At 39.0% G+C, this 13,414-nt stretch overlaps 1 protein-coding gene across 1 annotated transcript in view; it reads right to left on the bottom strand.

Moving 5' to 3' along the window:
- The window catches only part of LOC144666218 (cullin-associated NEDD8-dissociated protein 1-like), a 37,311-nt gene that overhangs the window by 15,423 nt on the left and 8,474 nt on the right, over positions 1-13,414 (bottom strand). The window contains exons 13-25 of the mRNA XM_078527614.1: positions 12,540-12,648; positions 11,172-11,286; positions 9,571-9,658; positions 8,729-8,826; positions 7,661-7,772; positions 6,930-7,023; positions 5,222-5,342; positions 4,529-4,660; positions 4,013-4,046; positions 3,603-3,702; positions 2,873-2,958; positions 1,837-1,893; positions 1,399-1,456 (exon numbers count right to left, since the gene is read on the bottom strand). Of these exons, the coding sequence (XP_078383740.1) occupies positions 1,399-1,456; positions 1,837-1,893; positions 2,873-2,958; positions 3,603-3,702; positions 4,013-4,046; positions 4,529-4,660; positions 5,222-5,342; positions 6,930-7,023; positions 7,661-7,772; positions 8,729-8,826; positions 9,571-9,658; positions 11,172-11,286; positions 12,540-12,648 (1,204 nt within the window). The remainder of the gene's footprint in view (positions 1-1,398; positions 1,457-1,836; positions 1,894-2,872; positions 2,959-3,602; positions 3,703-4,012; positions 4,047-4,528; positions 4,661-5,221; positions 5,343-6,929; positions 7,024-7,660; positions 7,773-8,728; positions 8,827-9,570; positions 9,659-11,171; positions 11,287-12,539; positions 12,649-13,414) is intronic.

The raw sequence follows: 13,414 nt of genomic DNA, 5'->3' as shown, positions 1-13,414 counted from the left end.
AAGTTCATAATGATATGGGAAAACCTCATTTGCATTTACTTTCAACACAATTAATATACACGACTACAAAAACTAGTTTCGTCGTCTTCTGACGAAACTAGTTTTTGTAGTCGTGTATATTAATTAAGTGAGTTGAAAGTAAATGCAAATGAGGTTTTCCCATATCATTATGATGTTCAGTAATACTTTCTTGGCTTCGGCGAACAGAATTTCACAAAGATGCAGAAGTTTTTCAGGGAAAAAGTGTCCGGTAGTTAGTTAGAATCGTAGAAAAAGACTATTGCCAACAACCCAAGCAGAAGCAAAATTCAGGGCCAAGTGCCTCTTTTTAGCAAAAAAAACCTAACTATGACCAAGGATCTTAATTTCCGTGGACGCTCTATTAAGGTGGATTTGCACTGACGCGTAAATTTTTACGTGCGTTTACGTACGTGGAAATTTTTAGAGACAAGGTATGAACGTCTTGCGTAAACGTGTGCGGAAGTCGTTTATACATTGTCTCTAATTTTTTTCACGCACGTTAACGCACGTAAAAAATTACGCGTCAGTGGAAATCCAGCCTTAGGCACGCCTATCCCCCTTTCACCCCCTCTCCTTTTAGCCCTGTCGAAAGGTTCAATTTTACGGTCAATAGCAAGGCAGTCACATGAAAAGGACTCATGTACTTGTACGGATAATCCTGGATGCAAACTAACTACCACGCTCACTTAAGTCTACATTAATAGCGCAATTTGGATTCATGTTCCAAATTTCCACGCTTTTTGGAATGGTCTGGTTGTTTATCGAAGAAAAGAAACAACAGACTTGGATTTTGATGCGTACGTGACGATTCCAACCAAGTGCAGCGAAAATGTCAACTGCAATTTTTAACCAACCACAGGTCAGTGGATATCGCCAGCAGTCTCGTAAATGGACAGCGTTTTGAATTATATCTGTCATGCGTAAGGTTCAAAACCACCGCTTATAGAGCGGTTTTCACCTGAGTGTCGAAAGTAAATTGCGTTTGCATTGGTTTTGCATTACTACGCTTAGTGATTGGCTTAAAAATCTCGCGCCACTTTCTTAACAAATCAGAAGCAAAACCAAAACCAATCGTGACTCGCTCGCGCACGTTTTCCCGCACTTTGTGCAAGCTACATGTATTTGCTTCGAGTTTTGATTGGTTCACTGGATTGTGTCCTTTGTGATTTGCCAGAGTAATTACTTTAGTTTTGGTTTTAAGACACTCAAACCAATACGTTTTTGATTTACTGGTCTCAGACTGAAGACGGGGGCTGGTCAATGGATCGAGCGGTTGCGAGCAGAGGTTCCCTCTCGTCCCGAATGGTAAAGACACAGTGACACTGGGTTAAACCAAAATTAAACAAAAAAAACCCTAAAAAAACGTTTCTTTCTGACCTTGCAAAAGTGGCGATCTTATCAAGCCCATTATTGCAGGCAGAGTTGAAGAGCAAGCCTGTAAACAGATTAACATTTCAGGGTTAGAGAACACAGATCAAGAATCAGTAAACAACAGAACTATCTTGTGAAGGGAAAGTAGAGCCTAAATGTAACAGCTTCAATGCAAAATTGTTTTGGTAGTTCCGTTCTTTGAAAAGACAATTGATTTGTTTTGCACTGATTTCTGCACCCACTATGAAGTCTGCTTGTTAGCATCAAAACTTTAATATTATTTGCAAAAGCCCTTCATAGCAGATGTCAATGAAAAAAAAAATGAATTAAGATATTGAAATATCGTCCTGTTGCTGTTGTCCGTCACTGTTATAAGTGTATGTGCTTATTCAGTGTTCATGTTTGCCACCAACGTTAACAGGACAATCAACGGTCTCACTTTACCTGTGCCATGCTGTCTTTATGAATCTTTGCAACAGAAGTTAACAACGTAAGGGACAACTGAAAGAGTGAAAGTAAAACAAGATGGTTGTGTAAGATCACTGTAACAACATTGCTCTTGAACACAAAATAAAGTGTTAATTCATTGGGTTTGTTGTTGGTTCTCGTCCTTGCTCCGAGGGTTTTTCTCCGGGTTCTTCAGTTTTCCTCTCTCCACAAAAAATTAAACACCAATTTCCAATTCGATCTTCGATACACGTACACTTTCTAACGTGCTCCTATTTACTGCTCTTCCGTGTTAAGTGGTTAAATAAATGACATCTGTTTAAGCAATGCCATCATAACGGCATCGCTTTACGCCATGAGGCAGTCAACCGGTTCTGTTGCACGCAATCGATCGATCAATGGAACCGAATAGGACTGGGAACTAACTGCAGAAAATAAATCACGGTTTTGTGAACAGAAATCAAGTTTAGCTCAACTAGAAATCATAGAACCCGAAACAAAATACTTCTGGGCAGTTAGAAAGGCCTAATACAAAGCAGAATAGAATGAATTGAGCATGGGCCATCAGCAACATCCGCGCATTGCGCTAACATGGGCACCCGAAGGAAGGAGAAGAAGGGGGCGTCCGAAGGAAACGTGGAGGAGAACGGTAGAGGGGGAGAGGCGGAAGATGGGGTTTGCCACCTGGGCAAAGGCAGTTAATGTTGCGGAAGACAGAGTAGAGTGGAGGGAACGGATCAAAGGCCCTATTCTCCCAGAGGAGAAATAAGGAAGCAGATGAATACAAAGCAGAAACGAAAGGGACAAATTATATTTGATGAATTCTATTAGATTCAGTAAACAGAAATTTCTCCTTCACAAATTTCTTTGTTTTAACTTGATGAATTATTGAGTTTGATAGGCCTAGTGAAACTTATTCTTGTAAAGCGGGGGTGGGGGGGTAGGAAAAGTGCATTTTTATGTAAAACTTAGCTGCCTGGCATCACTGTTCTATTCGAAGTAATGAGTGGCAATGCTCCAGTAGTGCATATACCTGAGAAATATGGAGATCACTTTCACTGATTAGAGGCGGCACCTCAGTCAACACTCCTGCAATATTCTCCTGCGTCAGTAAGTGACCTGGGCACGAGGCAGACAACAGCAAACATTAACATGTGTAAGGGTAAAGAGCATTTGTTTATTTACAAAACAGGATACACAGTTTTTACCCTTTAATTCACTTTCAAGTGGGAAACTCTGCAATTTGGCAAATTATCTTCAGCTGGTGACCTAAAGCTATAACACTATTACATTCTCGTCCGCATGCATAGCCCTTTTCGTTTCTCTTAGTTGGCGAGGCCTTGGCAGAGAAACAAAGGGCTCTAGAGACATAGGATTTCCAGTCCTAGATTCTAGGACTTCCGGTCTTCATGTATGCATTCATGATGTTTGTATATAATGTTCATAGTGATCATGAGAGAGTCATGGCGTTTTTGACTTCCGTTCAAGATTTCTCTATTTCAAACAGCCAACCAAATAATATATCAAAAATCCTATGTCCCCAGAGCCCTTCATTTCTCATGCCAGGGGGCCGCTGGGTAAGAGAGATGAAATAGGGCGATTACCACCCTAAAATAGGGAAGACCGGACATCAGAAAAAGCTGTGGGGACGAGAATGTAACACTGTGACACAAACACTGACAAAATGTTAACAACAAACAAACAAACGAAGAGCTTGGACATGTAAGGAAAATAAAGTGCAGTGCACATAAATCTTCACTTACCGTAGTTTGTAACCAAAACATTCAGGGTTGTCAACGTGGATAGTTTAAGTGCTCTTTGGTTCTTGCGCAAAAATGATGCAAGAATTGGCATAGAGTCACCCTGGAATGAAAATTAAAAAAATTAGAAGCAACCAGCAAAGTGCATGTGATGAATGTTTTAGTAGACTGTCCACAGCCTCTCGATTTTTCAACGCAAATAAAGCAAAAGAAGCGAGCACGAAGCGCGAGCGCGTGGGGGGAGGAGGGCCCGTTTTGCGCTGGCGTCCAGTTCTTTCGCCGTTCTCACTGCGCGCTCATCAATCGAAAAAACACGAAAAAATAGAGGGCTGTGGACAGTCTAATGTTTTAGTTCAGGGAAAAGAACTTGTCATTACATGTAACATTATTTTAATGTTTAGCTTTAAACATACCAGTATTGGAGTGAGGTCAATTTTAAGAGGCGATCTGAAATAAATAGAAAAGAAAAACTGATGAAGGAAATAACTTTTCTGTTGCTTAGATGTGGGACACTATCAAACATGCATGTGTTTCAAACAAATGCCGAAGAAAGTTGCCCATATGCTTTTAGTCAGGACTTAAAAAAAAATTGCCACTTCTCCGTGCATGTCTCATGAATCACTAGTTAATCTTCTTCAAAATACAACATAAATGTAATATTACATGACATAGTTTTGACTCTAGTACGTGACCAGGGCTTAGAAACCGTCCTGTCCAGTTGTCCGAGACAAGTAGATTTTATAATGGGGTAAGGCACTTTTCAAACTCACTTGCCCAATCAACAATGACACAGGCAAGTCATCTAAGACTAAATCTAAGACAAGCATGTAGCAGCCCCAGGCAAGCAAAATTTAAGAGCTGCTTGTCCGAAGGGCAAGCTGCAATTCAAGTCTGTTTTTATTTTTTTCTGAAGTTGTTTGCAAACATACCCAGCTATAAGTGAATAAGCCTTGACAGTGGTCAGCCTTGTTATCTCATTTCTCAGTCTGTCAAGGAAAATGGGAAGACACTGCGGCAGCTGCTGACTAAGTTCATCTCCAAGGCTGCAAAGGATCTGACCCCTACAACACAAACAGTTTGAACCATCAGAACTTACATGATAGGTACATTATAATAAAAAAATTAATGGTTTGAACTCGAGTGTCATTAGTTCACATAGTGTGACCAAAAAAAAAAAATATAAAAAAAAAAAAAAAAAAAAAAAAAAAAAAAAAAAAAAAAAAAAATAAAATTTTAAAAAAAAAAATAAATAAAAAAAAAAGGTAAGAGTAGTTGAGAACTTTCTGAAAAGAACTGTTGTTGGTGACAGCTGACGTTTCAAAAGGCTACAAATGTACTTTGCTTTTCAATTCATTTTTCCAAAACACTGCAGTGAAACCAGTTGCCTGATGGCTTGCAGTTGCACTTGAGTTTTTGAATATTCCTTTATTTGCTTCATTAATTTTCTGTGGTCTATAAGAGTGTAGACCATGAAAATAGTTGGTCGATTTGTGAAAATGATAATGAAATAAATTGGCACTTTCAATAAATAGAGAAATTTTAAAAGTTGACCTTATGCAAGTCACTTTCAAATCATCTAGTACCTTGGTGTCAGATCTGCTTATTGACTTACAACTACTTACATGCAAGATATGGCTCTCTCTTTGACCTCCTGGTCAATATCAGCCGCCTTTAGTCTTGTGAGGGTACACTGGTAGATATCTTTCACGTACGGTCTGAACTCAAATGAGCTTGACTGGACCCCTACAGCATTATTTGGATTTCAAGAAGAAAGAATTATTGCATCAGTAAACCGGAAATGTCATCGCTTCTGCATGCACTGCACGCTGTTTACATGTAATACATAAGGAAACCAGCTTTAGTGTTATGTAGGTTCTTGACAATGACCAACGATGTATATATTGAAGTTGAATTTTTCAACGATGACACGAGCATGGGACAAAGAAAAATTCTGAGTTCCCGACTGGAATCAAACCCATGGCCTTCCAGAACTGGTTGGGCACTCTAATCAACTGAGCTACGAGAGACTCGTTGTGAGCTGGGCTATTCACCTGGTTCAGGATATGTGACATGCGTCCTGCATACTACTAGGATCAGCAATGTTGAAATCATCAAGACGTTTTGTGTAATAATAATCAAGATAGTAAATTTTAAGCTCGGTGATAAATAATGTAGATGAATTTTTCAACAATTGCACGAGCATGGGACAAAGAAAAATTCTGAGTCCCGGACGGGAATCCAACCCATGGCCTTCCAGATACTGGTTGGTCGCTCCAAACAACTGAGCTACGAGAGACTTGTGGTGAGCTGGGCCATTTACCTGGTTGATATGTGACACGCGTCCTGCATACTGCTAGGATCAGCAATGTTGAAATCATCAAGTGTGTAATAATAATAAAGATCTGGTAAATTTTAAGTTCAGTGATAAATACAGTCAACTCTCGTTATAGCGGACACGCTCGGGGCGTCGTTTATTGTCCGTCGTAGCGAGAGTCCGTAATAGCGGGAGTCATTTCCAGTCAAACCTCTTTCGCCGGGGATCTGGATTTTGTCCGTAAAAGCGAGTGTCCGCAATAGCGGGGTGTCCGCAAGGCGAGAGTTGACTGTAATGAAGATAAATTTTTTAACAATGACACAAGCATGTCAACCAGTTGATCAACTTGGTAAATGGCCCAGCTCACCACGAGTCTCTCGTAGCTCAGTTGTTCGGAGTGCCCAACCGGTATCTGGAAGGCCATGGGTTCGATTCCCCTCGGGGACTCAGAATTTTTCTTTGTCCCATGCTCGTGTCATTGGCCATGTTCTAAACGAGCAGGGGACTGGGTACGAACATATTTTTTCTTGATACGAATAATTTATTCAATATCGATTGAATTGAAAATGGGGCACATCATCTGAAAGAGCATCCAAAAATTAGTAAATTTACCGAATTTGATGGTTATTGGTTTAAACGCAAAGGCATGGTACACTTTTAAAATAAGAGAGCTTAGTATGGATTGGAGGACGCCTGTCCCTCCAATCCAAACTAAGTATACCATGCCTTTGGGTTTAAACCAATAACCGTCAAATTTGGTGAATTTACTAATTTTTGGATGCTCTTTCAGATGACGTGCCCCATTTTTCAATTCAATCGATATTGAATGTTTGTACCGAAGAGAAAATATGTTTGTGCCCAGTCCCCTGCTCGTTTTGAACATGGCTAATTGTTGAAAAATTTATCTTCATTATTTATCACCGAGCTTAAAATTTACCATCTTTATTATTATTACACAGATGTACTGTATATATTAAGTAGATGTTAATCAAGTACAGTAATGTACACCACCATACCATGAGGTCTGATGACCTTGACCAGCTGCTGGGTTACCATCAAGGCTTCTGATGTAATCTTATAGAATGGATCACCAACGGCTGCTACTACAGGCTACAATTAAATATAATCAACAATGCATTACTTTGGGAACATGTAGAAATGTTTAGCACATGTAAAGGAAAACCTTAATATAATGACAGGTTAATAGACTGGCCAGATATGTTTGCTATAAAGAGGTTCCGTTATTTTAAAATTGTAATTCTTTTCCACATAATTTTAGATATCTTTGGTTATACCCAGGCTTTTAGCCAGGATTTAAAAAGTGGGAGTCCAAAATTTTTATAAGGCCTGACTTTGTCCCCATAGGAGGGCCTGAGGAGCATGCAAGGTGTTTTTCTGCAGTTATGAGTGCAAAGGTATCTAAAGATTTCCAAATTTGCTAAAAAAAGCTTCTGTATGTACAGTTATTCATATAAACGTATGGTTTCTTTAGTTTAAACTGAACTACAGTTAAAACATTACAATGCCTTTAATTAGCCTTTTAACGATAAAACATTTGTCAGAGATATTTTATTCTGAAAGCATGCTTAATATGGACACCTGGATGTTTAATATAACGAATTCATTGGAGAGCTTTGCAATAAACATTTTTCGGCCAATTTGGTGCAATGAACATCAAGTAAATCATGTGAAATACCCATTTATAGACTTTGAAACAAAACAGACATGGTGGATATCTCATACTTACAGGAACAAGTACGTGAATGTGTGGATGGAAGACCTTGGGTGGATGTTGAGCTAAGATGCAGCCAAGAAATGCAAGAGTGTCAATCTTCATATTTGATGTAGAGCTCTTGTCTCTAGAATGGAAAAACAAATTAAACTGTGTGACAAAGAGGTTTTTAATAATACAATTCCTTAGAAAGAAAGTGCGGTGCAGTTCAGTCAATGGTGTAAGCTACTTGAAAAAGAAAAGTTTCTCAACAGGAGTTAAACCGGTTGAGCATAAAACTGTACTTTTGTACACTGAGCTATACATGAGTAAGTGAGCAAGTTTATCACAGTGTCACTGTACTTTGATTTGCACAAAGTCATTGTCAAGCAACAGTGACTCTCATTTTTGTAATATTTTGAGCCTTAAACTAACACTGAACTAAGACCAAGACTAAGCAGAAAATCAAAGAAAGGGTTTTGCATTTAGCTTAAATATCACAACACTCACAACGACAAATAATAATTATTAGTAGAAACTCAGCTGTGTTCTATTGCATCCGCGTCTGATTGGTTCTCCCACTGATTTCTATCGCCGTAGAAAACAGTCGGCGCCGCGTGCTCTTTGCGGTAATTTTCTTGTTTTTGTCTTCAAGTGCACAATATGTGGTTTTGGACTGCATCCTTGGCTACTAAAACAATTAGACTGCCCTCGTTCTTGGCGATGTCAACGGGCGCGCCGAGTTGACTTTTGCTCTGGAAAACTTGGGCTCGTAGTCTAATTGTTAAATAAAGCAGTGTTTCAGTGCAACAGTGAACACAATAATTAGTAATGGTTTGATCACATGAGTATCAGTTGTCCATACACTGTGATCATCTGGGTGAGAGTAGTTCAATCTAAGACGAACTGTTGAAAGGGACTGATGCTTTGACAACCTGTGTCAAAGTCATCTCCAGAGTCAAGTGACTTGACTTTGAACATGACTAGTGCCCATGTTGTTAAAACATCAGTCATCAATAAGAGGTCTTTTCTGGACTAGATATACCCTCAACCAAACGTTCACACTCTTGAAATGAACTTTTTTTTGACTCAGCAGCCTCTTACCCCAGAGAGAACTGTATCCCAGGGACAATAGCACTTATGTGGTCAGACAAGGCTCCAGGTAAAACAGCAACAAGCTCTAGCAGCAAATGGAAGCATCCCTGAAATTTGCAGAAAGCTGGTTAAGTTCAAAAATAATGAAAAAGGAAAAACTAATGTATGGGCATCAGTAAAATTAATATTTTGGAAAGCATGTGGTGTGTTGTAAAGGTAAAGGTAAGGGTAAAGCAACTTTATTTATACACGGTTTGTGTTTAAAGCTAGAAGCTTGTGGGGACGTGTATATGAAACAAATACTGAACAAATATAATATCATTAAATAAACATAACATGGTTAAAAATCCCAACTGGCAGGAGGCAGACCAGCATGACCGAGGATTTGAACTCGGGACGACCGTGAACAAATCCAGATAGTGGTCACACCGGGACTTGAACCCGGGATCTCCAGATTTCAAGTCCGGCGCTGTAACCACTCGGCCATGCTGCCTCATTTAAAGTTGACAAAGTGGCTGCTTTCAGGAATTGTCTGCCTATGATATGATAATTATGGGAGGTGTCCATTAGCAGAGATTCAACACTGGGGTATCATTAAGGGCCAGCCACAGGGCAAAATGACAGGCTGTGAACACAACTTGGCCTGGCTGATTTAACAGCTGAACTGACTAATCAGTTTACCAAAGAGTGCACTCGAGTCTTACTGATACTTTGTGCAGGAGCACAAACCCTGATGCCCACCTGCTCCAAACCTTTATGAATTAATAACTTGTTATCCTGACGACTTGCAAGGGGTTTGACTGCAAATACTTGTGTACAATCATGAGCACTAAGCTAAAAACTACACTTGCCTGTCTTGTTTTGACACTTTTCTCCCTAAGTTGTTTGTGTAGAGCTCTGACAATGGACTGTATCTGGCTGGTCAAGAGATTCACAGGGCTAAAAAAAGAACACACATAACAAAGACCCAGTGAGATTCATATGCACTAGGGCTTAATTTACAACCATTTTGGTAACCTTGCACATGCTGGTTACAATTTATGTGTACACAGGATAATCAACGGCTTTTTGATCTGCTTTCAGAAATATTGGAGGGGGGGGGGGGGCTAAGCTCCCCTAGCACCTCCAGCTCTGCAGTCCCTGGCACAGTAATACCGTCGACATGTACAGCTGCAAGGACAAGCTCTTAACAACAAGATTGCACTGTTAAGATTTCCAATGAAACACTTGGCACTGAACAGTCCATCCACTGCAATTTTTCTCACTGCATGTGCAGTAGGTGCATTGGGTTTTTCAAGGAAAAGAAAATCCTGAAACAATTTGTTGCATCAAAATTATGCTTAACAAATGTACAATCATTTGTGTACTTCACATTGCAACAATTTTTTGCCTTTCATGTTAAACCCAAAGAGTGCATTAAAATATTTAAAATTTGCACCTTTGAGTGGCTTTCAAGCATAAACAACTTACAACAACTGATACTATTTTGTTTGATTGTCTATTTTTTAAATTAATTTCAACCTCGGATATTGCATTTCTAGCTTTCTGATTGGTTTACTGAATCCCGGTTATCGCTCGTATACCTATGTGACCTTATATGGGTGAGTGCGGCAGTGCCGCTCAGCATAAATTTTTTCTGCGGGGCGCAGTTCCATCAAAAACATGGTTTTAAACAGCAATTGGCGAACTTTATGAACAAGAAATAATTAGCGGTGCCTGCAAAAACCACAGCTGAAATGCCATTTAACTACGCAAAAACAAAAGGATAGATGCAAAAAGTTTAATTAAAATACTTTTAAATCACAAAAGAGTGGTGAATAAAGTGAAAAGCGAACAACGAAAGAACGGCAAATTGAACAGTATTCGGTCGTCATGATACTAGGCTCAGCACTTCAGTAAAGTTTGTTACCTTTCATCTTTTTTTGTCCTTTTATACTTCTAACCTTTCCACTTAGCTCAATTTCGCTTCAAATGCTGTCTTGATGGCCGTGGAGCCGTAAAGAAGTACAATGTAACTTGCTCGTTCGACTGCACTTGTGTTCAGCTTTACTTTGGATCTTCTCTTATCTTAACTTTCATAATCTTCCAGGATATTTAGACGACTTAGAGGAGATTGTTCGAGGAAAATCTTGGGAAGAAAACTCTCTCGCTCGCTTCCTCGTACATGTATGTTTCATTCAACTCAAGAAGTGAACACCGCGCCAAAATTTGCGCCTCCTCGCACTAACACTTCGTTTACATCAAAATGAAATGTCCAGTCGATTTTAACTTGAGAAGAATTTAATAAAACAATTATTCCATCCGCCCTTGTTGGATACGAGTCGTTATAGCCAACTCGGCCACCTCATATCTAACACGGGCTCATGGAATAATTGTTAAATATTTACATGTACATTCGTTAAAACAATTTTGATCTGTTCTACATACATAATCATGAATGATTGCACCTTACCCAGAGTCATCCTCCATAGCATCAGCATCAAGTGTCTGACTGGCCACAGGTCTGGTTTGCCGCAGGAGGGTGATATATGCCGCAAATATATCAGCCTTAACATTCTCTTCCCTCTCTAACAGAGAAAAATTAATGCCAAATATTTAATGTTTGATACATGGAAATAAAAATGTCCATCTCTATTGAAATAACCTTAAGATGATCAATGAAATACATTATTTTATCATAAGGCATACAACCTACATGTACATACAATGTCAATGAGTGACTAAATAATTATTGTTAATTACAGGACTGTAATTACTGTTAGTATTTTAGCCATATACACTGAACACTTTCAGTGACTGTGAGAATCAAAAGTAGACTCTCTAAAAGTGCTTTAAAATCCAATACATGTTCATGTGTTATTACCGTAAAAACTCGTGTATAAGCCGCACTTTTTTGGCAGAAATGATGTTTATTCTATAAAGTTCTAATATTCTGGGTAAGACTGAAATGTTTTCCGTTTATGTGTTTATAGTACATCCTGCACATCGATCGGAAAGGCTCAAGGAATCAACTTTAGCTTTTATTGATTGTTGAAATTTCCTCATAATCCAGCATTTTTTCACAATCAACTGGACATTTTTCTGCCAGGTTTTATTTTTTTCTCAAAATCATGCTTTAAATTTGGGGGTGCGGCTTATCTACGAGTGCGGCTTATACACGAGTTTTTACGGTAACTTTTCCTGACACATGCATGAAGATTAGCATGACTTTTGTCTCTATACACAGTGTCTAGGTTACCGTAATGATTCGATTTAGCGCCCGGGGCGCTTATTTACTTTTGGCACCTCGAGGGAGGGCGCTTATTCGAGACAGGGCGCTTATTCAGGACAGGGCGCTTATTTAATTTCTTGAGAAACAACCAAATGTATCTAACAATAACAGAAACTTTAACAGTTAGAAATTGTTTGAAGTTCAGTTACTTTTTAAAGAATTGTTCATTTTAGCAGTAAATATATACATGAACTGTACGGCGAACGGTCAGGAGTTTATCTAGTTGACGTCAATGACTTCGGTATGGGCAGTTATCTACAATAAGGGCACTTATTAGAATAGGGGTGCTTATGAGAACGGGGGCGCTAATTAGAATGGGGGCGCTTATTGGAATAGGGGCGCTTATTTACAAAAACACATTCGAAGAGGGGCGTTTATTCGGAAGGGGGCGCTTATTTGAAGGAGGGCGCTAAATCGAATCATTACGGTAACCATATCACCTCAAATATTAAAACTTGATTAAGCATCAACAGAGTTGTTGAAATCAAATTGTGGGAAGTTCTCAAAACCAACATGGAGTTACGGCATTGATTTCCTGTCATACTGTACCTTTAAATCTAGCAATTAGCGCAGGAGAAACTGTTTTGTAAAACTCAGTAAGAAGTTCTGGTCTTGATCCTAACACAGCCGACAAGCACTTGGCTGCAGACCTGCGAACCTAAAACACAGGGCATCAGTAAGTTACATGAGCAACTTAAAGATGAATTCCAGTCCGTACTGCGCAATCTCGGCTGCAATGTTTATGTGAGCCTCACAAACAAAGCAAAACTAAAAATTATGTGACAAACTTATCTGTTTCTTCATTATTAACGCCAGATATCCTTGCAGAACAAATAATAACAAGTAGAAGAACCTTGGCGCTATTTCAAACCGACGTTTCAGCTCATCGGAAGTTCTTGAACGAAGCGAACTGTAATGGCGGACTAAAAAACTTCATGTATGCTGTCACCGAAGTGTAACGTTTCAACGAATTCAAAACAAAAACGTAAACAAACCCCGAGTCTGCGCAGTACGGACTGGAAATCAGCTTTAAAGGACTCATTTGGTCAGTGCTCATCTCTGGAGCACAAGAAAACATGAATGATGCTAAACAAATAATTATATTTGTTATTAACAGATACTCAATACATAAAGTAATGTCCAGGATTGAACGCATCGACGCAAATTACAAATTTCATGAAATTTAGCCAATTTTTTGTGAAGACTGTGAAAATTACAAAATTAAAAAAAAATTACGAAAAAGAGGTTCAACGAGGGGCCTCAACAAAGCTGTGGAACTTATGAAAAAATTTGCAAAAACTGACAAAGTCGTGAAATTTCGAAGACATTCAATCCTGGACACCTATAAGTGTACATTATGATCTATTGTCCAGAAATTTGGAAATATAATTTGTCCTCTTATTATTCAGTGTCCATTCACTTCA

The sequence above is a fragment of the Oculina patagonica genome, chromosome 9 (assembly GCF_052425735.1).
Source record: "Oculina patagonica isolate OP01 chromosome 9, crgOcupat, whole genome shotgun sequence".
In the NCBI taxonomy this organism is placed as follows: domain Eukaryota; kingdom Metazoa; phylum Cnidaria; class Anthozoa; order Scleractinia; family Oculinidae; genus Oculina; species Oculina patagonica.
Note: the sequence above shows the minus strand (reverse complement) of the source record. Positions and strands in the feature narration are given on the sequence as shown.